This window comes from Lissotriton helveticus, chromosome 5_1, assembly GCF_964261635.1.
Source record: "Lissotriton helveticus chromosome 5_1, aLisHel1.1, whole genome shotgun sequence".
Classification (NCBI taxonomy): domain Eukaryota; kingdom Metazoa; phylum Chordata; class Amphibia; order Caudata; family Salamandridae; genus Lissotriton; species Lissotriton helveticus.
In genome coordinates this window covers 1,177,232,313-1,177,244,748 of record NC_136065.1, presented here as the reverse complement: position 1 = coordinate 1,177,244,748, position 12,436 = coordinate 1,177,232,313, and the positions used below count along the sequence as shown (strand labels likewise).

Here is a 12,436-nt window from a genome sequence, read left to right as displayed (position 1 = left end):
AGTTTCCAGGTTGTACAGTCAAGAGCGTAACCATCAAACCACAACTCCTCTGTGCCAAGTAGAAAGTGGTACTTTTTAATTTCTCCAGGCAGTGTCATTTTGCAATGCGCGTCTAAGAGTCAGGCTCTGCTGTTTTGCTATTGTCAGCCCTGCCATCCGTGATACTAATTTATAGTAATTTTCGGGACATGTGAAGTTCTACACTCCCCGCCGTCCTCCCACAATCCACAGCTGTACTTTAGAGCAGGGCTGTAGTGCTACATCGTCAGCTCTTGCAGCTATGGAAGTTCCTGCCACCTAAGTTATTCTGTACACTGCTTCAATGTCCCTCGGTAAGTAAATATAGACCCCAATATAATTTCCATTGAATTTAAAGAGTGCCTGTGCACCTTCTTTTTCCCCCTTTAATACATATGCTGTGTCTACTGATGTATGGAATGAGTTTCACGCAGTAGTGGGAGAGTACAAGAACTTATGATTATGTACAGGACTAGGCCTGTCGACACTACAGGTGGGCCCCCAATGCCCACATTTAGAGTTTCGAGGGAACTAAACCTTCTCCAGTTTCTGGAGGAAACTATAAACATGGTGTAAAATCCACCAGCTGAATTAACTGCACAGCAGAAATATTATTGAGGAGGAAAGTACTCCTTATTTAGAAATTCGTCCAAAAACTGGAGGATTTAAAGTTTGGATTTTCAATTTCCTCCAATCTCTAAAGATGGCTCTCGGTGCCTTCACCTAGGATTTCGGCAGTCCAGGTACTGCCGTCAATAACATCCCTCTCAGTTAAGACCGATTCCCTCAGTGTACCACATTCCTTTATTGGACAACAGAGAGACTCCACTTTAGGAGGGATAAGGTACGTCCATAGTTTCTAGATCCGGGTGTCCGCCAATACAACATATACAGACCAAGGATTTAGCACTATTAAAAAATATGAAAGCTCCAATTGCACCACGATGCAGTGCACTCCCGGACGGGTGCTTGTAACGCGATGGTGCATTCGCGTGAATATGCGCGCTCACTCCTTACTCCTTCTAGGTCTCAGGAAAGCACTCCACAGGGACTCCAATAGTCATAAATTACTTTAATCCATGATTCACAGGGACAAGCGTAACATGACGCGTTTCGGCGATGCCTTAGTCATATGTTTACATTACACACACCGTGAAGCAGCCATTTTAAAACCAGGGTTATGCAAATCACATGGTCAATAATTCATCAAAAACGGACTACGTTGGGCCGATGTTAGGCGCCATCTTAGAAAGTCTCAATATAACTTAATCAAGTGCATTAAAACTCTATATTCCTTGCAAACTGTGTAATGATTCAATTCTTATCATAATCATTGCGTTAAATACAGCAAGCTTATTACTGCACCAGTTATTTCATCATTATACACGTCGATATCAACATTATTAATGCATTGTTGTTAGTTGTTTCAAAACAATTCATGCAACGTTTAAGCATTCGTAAACAGAGGCATAATGTGATTTATAAGTCACTTCCGCCGTATATCGGCTAACTAACATATAATTACTTATAAAAGAATAACGCCGTGTATCGGGTAACTGGCAATGATATTGTACAGTTAATGTCAAGGACAAAAGATAGATAAACCAGTCCGCAAATTCAAAGAAAAAAAGTTTTTGCCAAAAGACCATTCACATTTACATCAGCACTATCACAGAATTCCAACTCAATTTGAGTGTCAGGAGCCCCCGACTATACAATCCCCCAAATGCACTGACAGTTCTTCACCTGCAGTCATCCCCTTCGGGGTCTTGGTTCCAAGGTCTATAATATATCTAGATTCAAGCCTACGGAGCTTTCTAATCCTATCACCCCCTCTTACACTGATAGGAACAGAATCCAGGCCATAATAACGTAATAGATCCCTACTACTGTTATGCTTCTCGGAGAAATGTCTAGCAACAGGGTAGGTAACATCACCCCTTGCTATTGCCCGCATATGTTCTAAAATTCTGATTTTAACAGGATGAATTGTACTACCCACGTAGCGTAAGCCACATGGGCACTGCAGACAATATACCACATAACTTGTGGTACACGTGAGAAACTTATTGATTACTTTGGGCTTGGATAAACCATCGACTTGAAAAGAAAGGCTCCTCTTACTCCCCATGCACGCCTTGCATTTACCACAAGGGAAGAACCCCTTAAGTTCCCTTCGGGGATCCAGTGTTTTTAACTTCAGGGTGTAAAATGACTTCGAACTAGAGTGTCCCTTAAAGACCTTGCCATCCTGAATGTAACTATTGGGGCACTGGGAATATCAGATCCAATAACATTATCGGTTTTCAAGATATGCCAATTTTGCTTCATAATCCTACATAGCTGTATGGCGTCACTTGAAAATGTCGTTACCATCCTGAATTTATTTTGACCTGTTTCACTCTTCTGGTTATCTATTCTCGGTTTGTTCAACAAACCCTCCCTGGGTATAGCCTTGACCTTATTCAAAGTCATATCCAGGAGCTGTTCATTGTAGCCCCTGGCAATGAACCTCTTGATACTATCTTGGGCTGCTGTTTCAAAATCACTTTCCAAAGTGCTATTCTGTTTAATTCGTAGCAATTCCCCATAGGGGATACTTCTTACCAGACCTGGAAGATGATTGCTGGTCGCGTGCAATATAGCATTGCCCGCAGTAGGCTTACGATAAAGTGATACATTCAAGCAGTTGCCGTTTACACTGACATTAAGATCCAAAAAATAAACGGTCTCAGAGCTTACAGAGCCACTAAATTCTAGGTTCACAACATTCTTATTCAAACTGTCAATAAAGGCGGTCGCAGATATTAGAAAATATATACAAATGTACATATCTAAATACATACATATATACATAAGCAGGGAAAATTCTCCATACTAGTATTACGGACTCCTCATGTAAATCGGTTACACAGAAATGGAACCAGGATTACATAATGTTCCCCAAGTTGTTCCTCGCCCTGGGATCCTCAGACTACCTTGTTCCCACTGTTTCCCTGAACTGGAGCACCTCCAGGGTCTCGGGGGATGAAGGTCATTAAGCTGTGTGAACAGAGCAGGGCTTGTTGGAATAGAGAGGCGGTAACCATCCTGTTATGGTATCTATAACCGGCTTGGGATGCTGAGACATCTAAACTAAGCACCACTAGGGCTGGGAATTAAGTAGCAGACCATCTAGGTCATCTGGTGTCCAGGCCCATCCACAGGGTTGGTGACATTCATGGTAGCCCAGTGTGAATATCCCCCTTATTGCCCTTCTGGATTCTAGGGCACTGAGTTGCTACCAAAAATTACAAGTACTGTGCCATATTCATGGTTGTTGTTTTAAGAGAATGACTGAAACTAGGGATTGTATTTACTTTTCTATCACAAAATTGAAGCAGAAATTAACACTTGACGAAATCAATGGCCAGTCATTCTCTTAAAACAACAACCATGAATGTGGCGCTGTATTTGTAATTTTATTTGATCCAGTTTAGTTTGGAACCAAACTTGTTTTTTGCTGAAATCTTTAGGATATATAGCAGATGATGGATAAAGTATGAGAGAAGGACCAAATTATGTAGTATTTCATTCCGTTGCGTGTTTCCAAGCCCATGGTTATAGTACAGAGTGGGCCCTAAACCAAGTAGCCGAGCACTCCCACTCACTGGCTCTTCAGTGGAATAAATCTTCCTTCAGCCCACTTACTCAGGTCACAAGCTCTCCAGATGCTTTTAGGAAAAGCACCAAACTGAGAGAGAGCACTTGAAGCTCACCATGGCTGTATGAAAGCAGGGAGTGAGATTGATTTGTCCATGGGTGAGAGAATGAACCCTGTACTCCCTCAACATGACACAGACACAGGCTCATCAAGGATGGACTTAAATACATGTTGATGAGAGAAGAGTACTGTAAAACAAAAGCTGTTTGCCCATTTCCCTGCTTGTTGTAACACTTATGACCCTATGTAGACCCAAAACCAATATTTGCTCCCACAGTCCTGTCACTCCATTGTGTCATTCCCATTGTTTAATGTTGATTGATCTTGCACTCACCACATAGACCCTCATAATGAGTATCACAGATTTTAGTAGTAGTAACTGGGGGTGGGGGGGGGGGGGGGTGAGAACTAAGTCTCCGGTTCCAGACAGTACTCCTGCACAAATTCCATCGATTATGGCTTTTTGTCATGGAATGCAGAGTAAACAGAGGGCCAATATATACTAGGTCATTTAGTATAGGTTTTTTTCCTATTCTGGGGGGAAACTGCTGGTCTGATCTGCCTGCTCTGATCAGGCAAAAAATGTCAACAGAATGACGGGTGATAGGTTTTCTGGGGTGGAGGGCACTGGGGTTCAGGGTAGGCTTGTGCCTGTGTGGATGAAACATCGCTTGCGCCCCTTGGGCTGCTGCAGGTATTGGGCGGGGGCTGAGCAAAACTGCTTCCTGCAGTCCCAGCCCTCCAAAGCATTGCTAAGGCTCCAGTGTCTCCTGGTCCAGTATTATCGAGTTTGCGGACCTGATAATTCTGGTCTGGAGAAACATGGAAGTAAGAAGTATGGATCTATCACCCCGTGTGAGATACCACAAGTCACAATGAGGGCCCTAGTCTTTTCTTGAAGAACTCCAGTGTTAATGGAGAACTTCCCCGATATGTCTTATGTCCTTTCTGTTTGTTCAAGAAGTACACAGTCATTAGATTAAGCTCACATCCTGTACTTCACCAATATCCTCAAAGCTCATACATGTCTACATCGCAGATCCTCTCACTCTCTCCCCTCTCTTCCAGACTACTAATTTTTAAATCCTTTCATTTTTCTTCCTTCAGTTTTGCTTTTTATCTGCTAGAGATTTGCAGAAGTCAGCAGGCCCATCCTGTGTTCCCAAGTTTGGAGGGAGCTCCAGGACAGGCTTAGGCGTCACCATCAGAATTCGCCCTTCCAGTTCCTTACTGCACCCAGGTTGTGTGTAGGTGGACTGTGCATGTTTGGGGTTTTGCCAGTGCAGGCGCCGCAGGCCTAAGCCAGTGCCTTTATTTGGAATCTGTCCCCTGCTCAGTGCGGGCTCCATCGCCCAATGATATATTTCCGACTGTAAATTCAGTGCAAGCAGGGGCAGAAAATACACTTGTTGAATCCCTGTTCAAGGCAATGTAAAGAAAACCCCCACTTAAGAGCACATTTCCCATCATAATGGTATCTCTTCGAGCACTATTTTATCTTACTATTTCTCACTCTCTTAGCACATATTTGTGTGCTTTTATATGTTTTTACATGCCGTACAAAACTGCAGAAATATCTGCAAATAGCACAATTAGTGTGCTCTTAAAGCACCACCTATAAGTTTGCAATCAGCCTAATCCTTTGAGAAGTGTCACTTACCACCAAGGTATCTTCTGGATGGCGTAACGGGCCAGCCACCTGAGGGGTCAAACAGACAATGGTCAAAGTCTACTAAGCTAAATGCTTAGCTATTGCTAGTTATAGGAGTGGCTTATACGGGTATAAGACTGATTTGCATATGTCTAGGTCTGAACTGGAAAGGCATGGGGAGCAAAATAATGATGCATTTAGGTCCAGATCTCTGTACTGGGGTGGATGTTTGACATTGTGCAGCAGTCTGTCCATCAATTGTTCTTTTTGCATTTGTCACCCCGAGTGGGACAGATATGCCCAGACTTGGGTTCCGTGCTCTCCATGCCACTGGAATCAAGCTATCCTGGCTGATATGGGGTGATGCCCCGAAACCGGTCCCAGGATGCTTGTTTCCAGTCCAGGGAGGTCCTGGCCTGGCAGTTCGGGCTCGACTGTTCCCATGGGAACAGCATCAAAGCTGTGACGCTAATGCATGGCACAGGGGTTCTGTGAAAACATTAATAAAATTACTGTTGTTGCAATCAATGATGTCTTCTGAGATCTGATAGCTGTAGCTCCAAAGACTTTCAAAACCCTTAATTCAGGTTATTCCTCATTGGAAGATGCTCTTCTGCCTTTCACGCAGTACTGGTGCATTCCCCAGCTGCTTCATTCAACACAATGCTGATGTCTAATCTCTATCCTTTACCTCATTGATGGGGCACTTCCCTCTTATGCATTTGGGTTGGATACATTGAGCACACAGGCTCATCTAATATAGGGTCCGGCTTTCAATTATCATCAGTCACTCACTTCCATTTTCAAGGGCCCAGTGTCTGCAGATTTCCTAGAGTTGGCTGTTTATATCCCCTGGCCCCATGGTGATGTGCAGTCTTCAGTCCATCTGTGCTTTGTCCACATGGTGTCTCAGGTCACTTGTCGAACTCTGTTGGTTTCCCATTATCTAGCAGTCCGCCTCTGATGATGATCTCACTAAATAGCCCAGTTCTTCGCATATGCGTGTCATGTAATTATTGGACGCACCCAACGTCTATGAGTCTGTCACCGGTTTGCTTTCTCTGACCACCACACCCCTAAACTGCACATGAAACAAGCGATGACGAGCTAAACCTTCTCAGCTCAAACGTATTACCCAAAGTGATGACATATCAGACGTCTCAGTCACCAGAGATCGACACACAGTAAACACTCGAATCCCAGACATGTCAAGACACACATGCACCAGGTACTATTGACAAACCATGCACACAACACAACATTGACATTTCTATAGTTACATGCATGCCCACCAGGTTGGACATGGACGACGGCAGAAGTAGAGTACCATCAGAATGAGGCGAAAGTGGCACTAAAATGTATCATTCTGCTGCTCCTCCTTGTCTGCGGGCTGTTCTATGTAATTTACTGAGTAGCTTGGCAAAGGAGGAACTTGTGCAAGAAAGAGTTGCATAGCAACCAAACAAGGGTGGACTTAAACTGTCTTCTACTTTCTTTGTCTTTTTCCTAGGCGGGCGACAAACATTACCATCCCAGCTGTGCACGATGCAGCAGGTGCAACCAGATGTTCACGGAAGGAGAAGAGATGTACCTGCAAGGTAAGCCCTTTCTTAGCGCTTCAGGTACATGGTTGTACTTCCACTAGGGTTTGATGGCCAGGACATCTGGTTCACTGCTATGGTGACCTGTGTTCATGTGAACTTGGGGGATAAAATGGTGAAATAGTGGATTGCTCTATGCTGATGACGTTCTGTGTAATTGAAAGGCTGTGTTACTTTATGGAGGTGCCTTTTCTCAACATTTCCAGTTCAAAGAGTGGGACTAGTTAGTTAAATCATATTACTGAGAATTCAGGACCACTTCAATGTGAAAAAAGTTTCAACTTGCACTAACAAAGAACTACTTTGTTGAAAAAAACAGACAGTTGTTTCTGCTTTTTCACCAGCTAAAGAAGAATACATTGTGTTCAAAGTAGACCTCCCACTTGTATAAGTTATTAATGTTCACGTTCATATTTTGAGGTTTTGTTGAAAGTAATGCCTTGAAAATGAAGTCTGCAAAGATGAGGCTAACTGGGCACATACGAAACCTCCTTACATAATCAATAACAGTTAAACAAAGTATACGGAGAAATAGAAAAAATATACGACTTTGTAGAATGTATATGTAAAATATGGCAATGTGTTTCAACTAACAGAGAATGATTGATGATTCCTTTACATTGTGCTATCCTTTTTGCATAGGAAAACCTAATAAAGGGCAGTTTAAAAAAGTCTGATTTTCCACTAATTTCCCCCAGAAATGTACAGGAGTAAATCACGTAGCTTCACCAACTTCTGGAAGTTTTTACTAAATTTAGGACATGGTAGGTTAATTTCTCTCATCTATAGGAAAGCATACACTATGGTCTAAAGCCAAAGCCTGCAGTTCTGTGTTCTTTGAACAATACTTTGGTCATGCACTGCCACACCTCAGCCTGGAATGTTTGGGAAACCTGAGTGAAGGTCTGTAAGATCTTTGGTAGATGGCTCTACGGTGTGATGCCTGGCCTGTAAATTCTGTGTCTCCTTGGCTAGATCTTTTGTTGAAATTCAGAGCTTGGTGGGTTGTCTACCTGTGGGAATGTTTTGTAGGGGGAGACATGAGGCTTTAAAGATATATGCGCCCATTTTACCACTCGTTTGATGATTAGCAACAGCTTCTTAAAGTTTGGCTCTAAACCATACTATATCTTTGACAGCAAATTACTTTAAAATCCTATGTTCACACTTGTGCAAATGTAACAATATGACCATTTGCAACTCGACTAATGAATACATTTTGAGTTTTTCTGTGACGAGAATTAAGATTTCTCCTAAATCCTCCTAAATTAAAACAGTCTCTAAACAATAAAACGTTTAGATCAATATTAGTGTTCTGGTGGGCTTACAACTGCACAGGGTTCCAAGCTCCTCCCGTCCCTGGTTATACTACCCCAGGATACAAATGCACCAGTGTGATTTCCGAAGTTTGTGCCCAAGTTCTGACATGATGCCTATACCCCTGGTCCTGTGAGTGGTCCTGTGTGAGGTGAGAGATGCTCATCCAGTCCAGTAGCTTTCCAGGATGGAAAGCTAAAGCATCCGTCTAGATGAGCTACTCGCTCCTGACAATTGCCAACCGGAGTTCGCTAAACTTTTAATCCAAACCTCTTTTAAACGTTCTAGTTTTGCGGTATGTGCAGGCACGATTAATTATTTAAACACAGAAATGAAAAGGAGGCAAACCCTATATCCCCTCGCCCGCCAGCACTTTCCTTCTCCACCCCAAGCCTCCTCACCCCTGTTTCAGAAAGGTTGGGCTGGGGTTCATCACTAAGGGAACATGTGAAACCTGGTATGCAATGATCAAGTCGCCAGCAATAAGATCTTTTCAGAAACACAAGCAGAGGAAGAATAAAATGTGAATGAGAGAATGCAGGCCTCATGGGCCTCTGAGAGCCACTGGTCTAATGAATTTAACATGGACTGCTCTGCTCAAGCCAGACCAGCCCTTCAGGGGTACCAGCATGTTGAGCAGCTTTGCCAAAACTAATAGGTCTGGATTGAATTTACAAGCACATTCAGACACAGGCATGCACAAATGCTGCTTAGCACGTTATTCCCAGACATTGGCTTTTCCAATGCTGGGAAAAAGGTAGCGATAATAGATTTATTTCTATATAGAAGGCATAAAGGAGGTCAATTATTAAATATGACAAAACAGTGGGATGATTGAGTGTACGTTTCAGGTGTAATATAGTCCTCCATGTTTCCAATGGAAGCAATGCTTGGTGCCGGGATGATACACCAAACTACCAACGGCACAAGGCGAGAGAGAAATACTGCTATGGGCAGAACCAAAGCCCACCATATGTATTTTGTAAATAAAATTGGTAACAATAGGTCATGGGTGCAGTTGCACAGTCCAACTGCCACTTCCTTGTAGAATCACGGGATCTCCCAGTTGTATGGGACGGCGCTGACTCATTCTGCCCATCCGAGGCGCCTCCACGTTGGCAACAGGAAGAAGTGTGCCATCAGAAAGCCAACATGGCTCTCATATTCGGTCCTCTGGGTGTTCCAATCCTCACGCAGTGGCAAACGAAGATCCCCCTCAGGATGGTGGCGATGTCTGGCACTCCCTTGCCTCCCTTGTCGTGGGTCTTGAATTTTACCACCCTCTTCACTCTGTCCATCTTCAAGCTCCAGATGAAGTAGAACATCATTATCGTGATGGCCTTAGGTGTTCGGGTCTGCCACAGGCCACACTTGAGTGACGTACTGGAGTACTGGCAGGGTCTCATTCCGCAGGACCAAAGTCTTCCCTTCGATCGTCAGCTTCCGGAGGCTCCAGAGTCCCAGCTTCTGCCTCGTCTTCACCAGTACAACTGCCACTGTATCCAGATGTGTAATGGAGTTGTTAAAGCTGATAGAGCCCAGCAATATAACATCCCTATGGAATTGTAATCCATCACCACACATAGGGAGACCAAATGCTTATATGTCACTAGAACACTGCGTTTCCAGTCCAGGGATTTCCTTTTACAAACCACTGTAAAATTAAACTAGTGGGTCTTTTGAAAGGGAGGTACACTACCAGAATCCATTCATTAATTTAGGAAATAGTCGATACAGAAACTATGGTGTCTCAGTCACTTGCAGTCATTTGACCACCCTGTAGCTCCCCTAACTACCCGCAGGAGGATTAAGTATTGTTTCCCTCTTATTATCTGTATTCTAGTGCCACGTATAGTTACAGCGACCATTTCCAAAATCCCCTTAGTGTCACTAATATGGTATCAGCCCTTGTACAGCACACTTCTACCATTTGTTACCCTTCTGTATTGAGGGTGCACTCCTGTACGGGTGTGAGGGATGTAGTTTGAATTCTTAAATTAGCACATGCCCAGATATTAAATATTTCTATTACCAATAGTAATGGTTTCATTACATTTTGTAGGTGGAGTCAAAATAATTAACCCAGTATCAGCTGGATAATATAGATATTGATATTAACCCATTTTGCAGATACTTTTCTGATCAAACAGTTCTGTTCTATAATCTTCTTCAAGATTCTTAGGGAAATCAGATTTGATACACATTTCAAGACGTGGGAGGCTTCTTTGGTCTACTGCTGGCTGCTCCTAAGGAGTTAGCAATTTCCGTCTTAGGTTGATCCTATCAGACAGCAAAGCTGTCTGATTGTGAACTGCATATTTTGGGTTTACCAAGAACTAATAGGGGCTTTGAGTCCTCCTAGTCCATAGCATCGATTAGCTTTCCCGTCACTCTCATTTGCCTACTGATTATTTGTGTCCCTGCTTGTCAATCTGGAGTTTATCCCTCCCATGAAGCATAACTTCCTAACAATAACTTTTGATTGGCTGTCTTCTGTGCTTACACTACTTGCTTTTCAAGCACAACTTTCTTTTGGGATAAGCATCCATGTGTTTTCCCACTATCCCACTTATATACTTTTCTCCCCCTGCACTCCGTGATGCTCACTGTTGCCTGTGTGTTTCTTCCCGACACCCTTCACGTTGTACTCACCCTTCAGTACTTCCTCTATTGCTTTCTCTCTCATATCTTTCTTCCCTGCCAGCTCTATGATGCTCTCTTTATTGTTGCTTCTCCTCCCAACAATTTAATAAATAAAAAAATAATAATAATTACCTTTCTGCCGACTCAGTCTTGCAAGCAGCCAGGCACCCTCCCCATAGCAAATCACAACGCCGCAATGGCAGCATTGTGATTGGTGGGGATGCCGCACAGCCAGGGGCTTATGGGGAGGCCATGTTCTCCATGCAGGCTGCATTTCAGCCCTCATTGAGAAAGGGCAGAGTGCGCATGACTGGTTTGGGCGGCCCCAGAGGGCCGACCAAACAGTCATTGTGCCCTCAGGAGTGGGCACACCACTCCTCCCCTGCCCTGGCTGGTCGTAGAGCAGCCCCGCCCAAAACCAAACATAAAATGGTAATAACAGAAAGTTATTGCCATTTTATGTTTCTGCTTCTCACACTGGAGAAAGCAGTGGGGCGACGCTCCTCCGCCCTAGTGGAGGAGCCACCCGTGTCCAGACTGTCGTGATACATATTTGTGGGCATTTTCTCTTTAGACGAGCATTGGCCTATGAGAGAGCTATTGGCTTTGTCGATGTCTTTTAGCCATGTTGGATTGGAGTGTGGCTGCTGTGCAGTATGTTTAAAAGTTAGAAAACAAACATTATGACGAGGTCGGCCAAGCTGCCTCATAGCACAGGAGAGAGCATGCAACAACGCTGTAGGAAGGAGGCAAGAAGCAACAAAGTGGGAAAGGGCTGACGTAGAAGGGTCAAGCAGCATGGGGGAGGGATAGGGCAAGAAACAACAACAAAGGCAGTGGGACAGAAAGGACTGGGCAAGCAACAACAAAACAGGGGGCTGGTTGGACAGGCAAGCAACAACAGCGCAGGATGGGGGTGAGAGGGAGATGGCCTGCAACACATGCACTATTATGGAGTGCTGCAACTAAAAGAAAAAAGTATCTTGATAATACACTAGCAGAGGAAGGATGCTGGGCAATGAAGCAGCATCTGGGACATGGCCCAACGGCGGGACAGACCCATGAATAGGAAATGAAGCAGGCATGAGCTGTCTAAAGAGAAGCATGGAAATGAGAGTGACGATGACGTCAACCAATGGTCAAGCTCTAATCCCCCAGTGCAAACAACAGAAAGTGTGCTGTCTTCTGCGAGACCTAAAAATGGTATAAAAGTTAACACCTATGTACCCTCAGTACTTATGTATTGGTAGAAATTACACTGGAGGTCAGAGGCTGCTCTACTTCATGTGAAGGGTGTGAATATCACTGGACACAATTCAATTTGGAGCTGAATTGCAATGTATGTATATAGCAACAAATATTCACCCATTCATCAGCTCTCTTATGCCATTTATCTAACTTCTATAATATTACTATTATTATGCTCAGTTAGGAAATAATATATAATTGAAATAAATTCCAGAATCTAACACTGTAAGTAAAAGATCTAAAGTATCTGCTGAA

General features: G+C 43.6%; 1 protein-coding gene across 16 annotated transcripts in view; it reads left to right on the top strand.

Moving 5' to 3' along the window:
- The window catches only part of ABLIM1 (actin binding LIM protein 1), a 670,048-nt gene that overhangs the window by 538,367 nt on the left and 119,245 nt on the right, over positions 1-12,436 (top strand). For all 16 annotated transcript variants that reach the window (XM_078643885.1, XM_078643875.1, XM_078643872.1 and 13 more), the window contains exon 7: positions 6,883-6,970. In XM_078643885.1, coding sequence (XP_078500011.1) covers positions 6,883-6,970 — 88 coding nt within the window. The remainder of the gene's footprint in view (positions 1-6,882; positions 6,971-12,436) is intronic.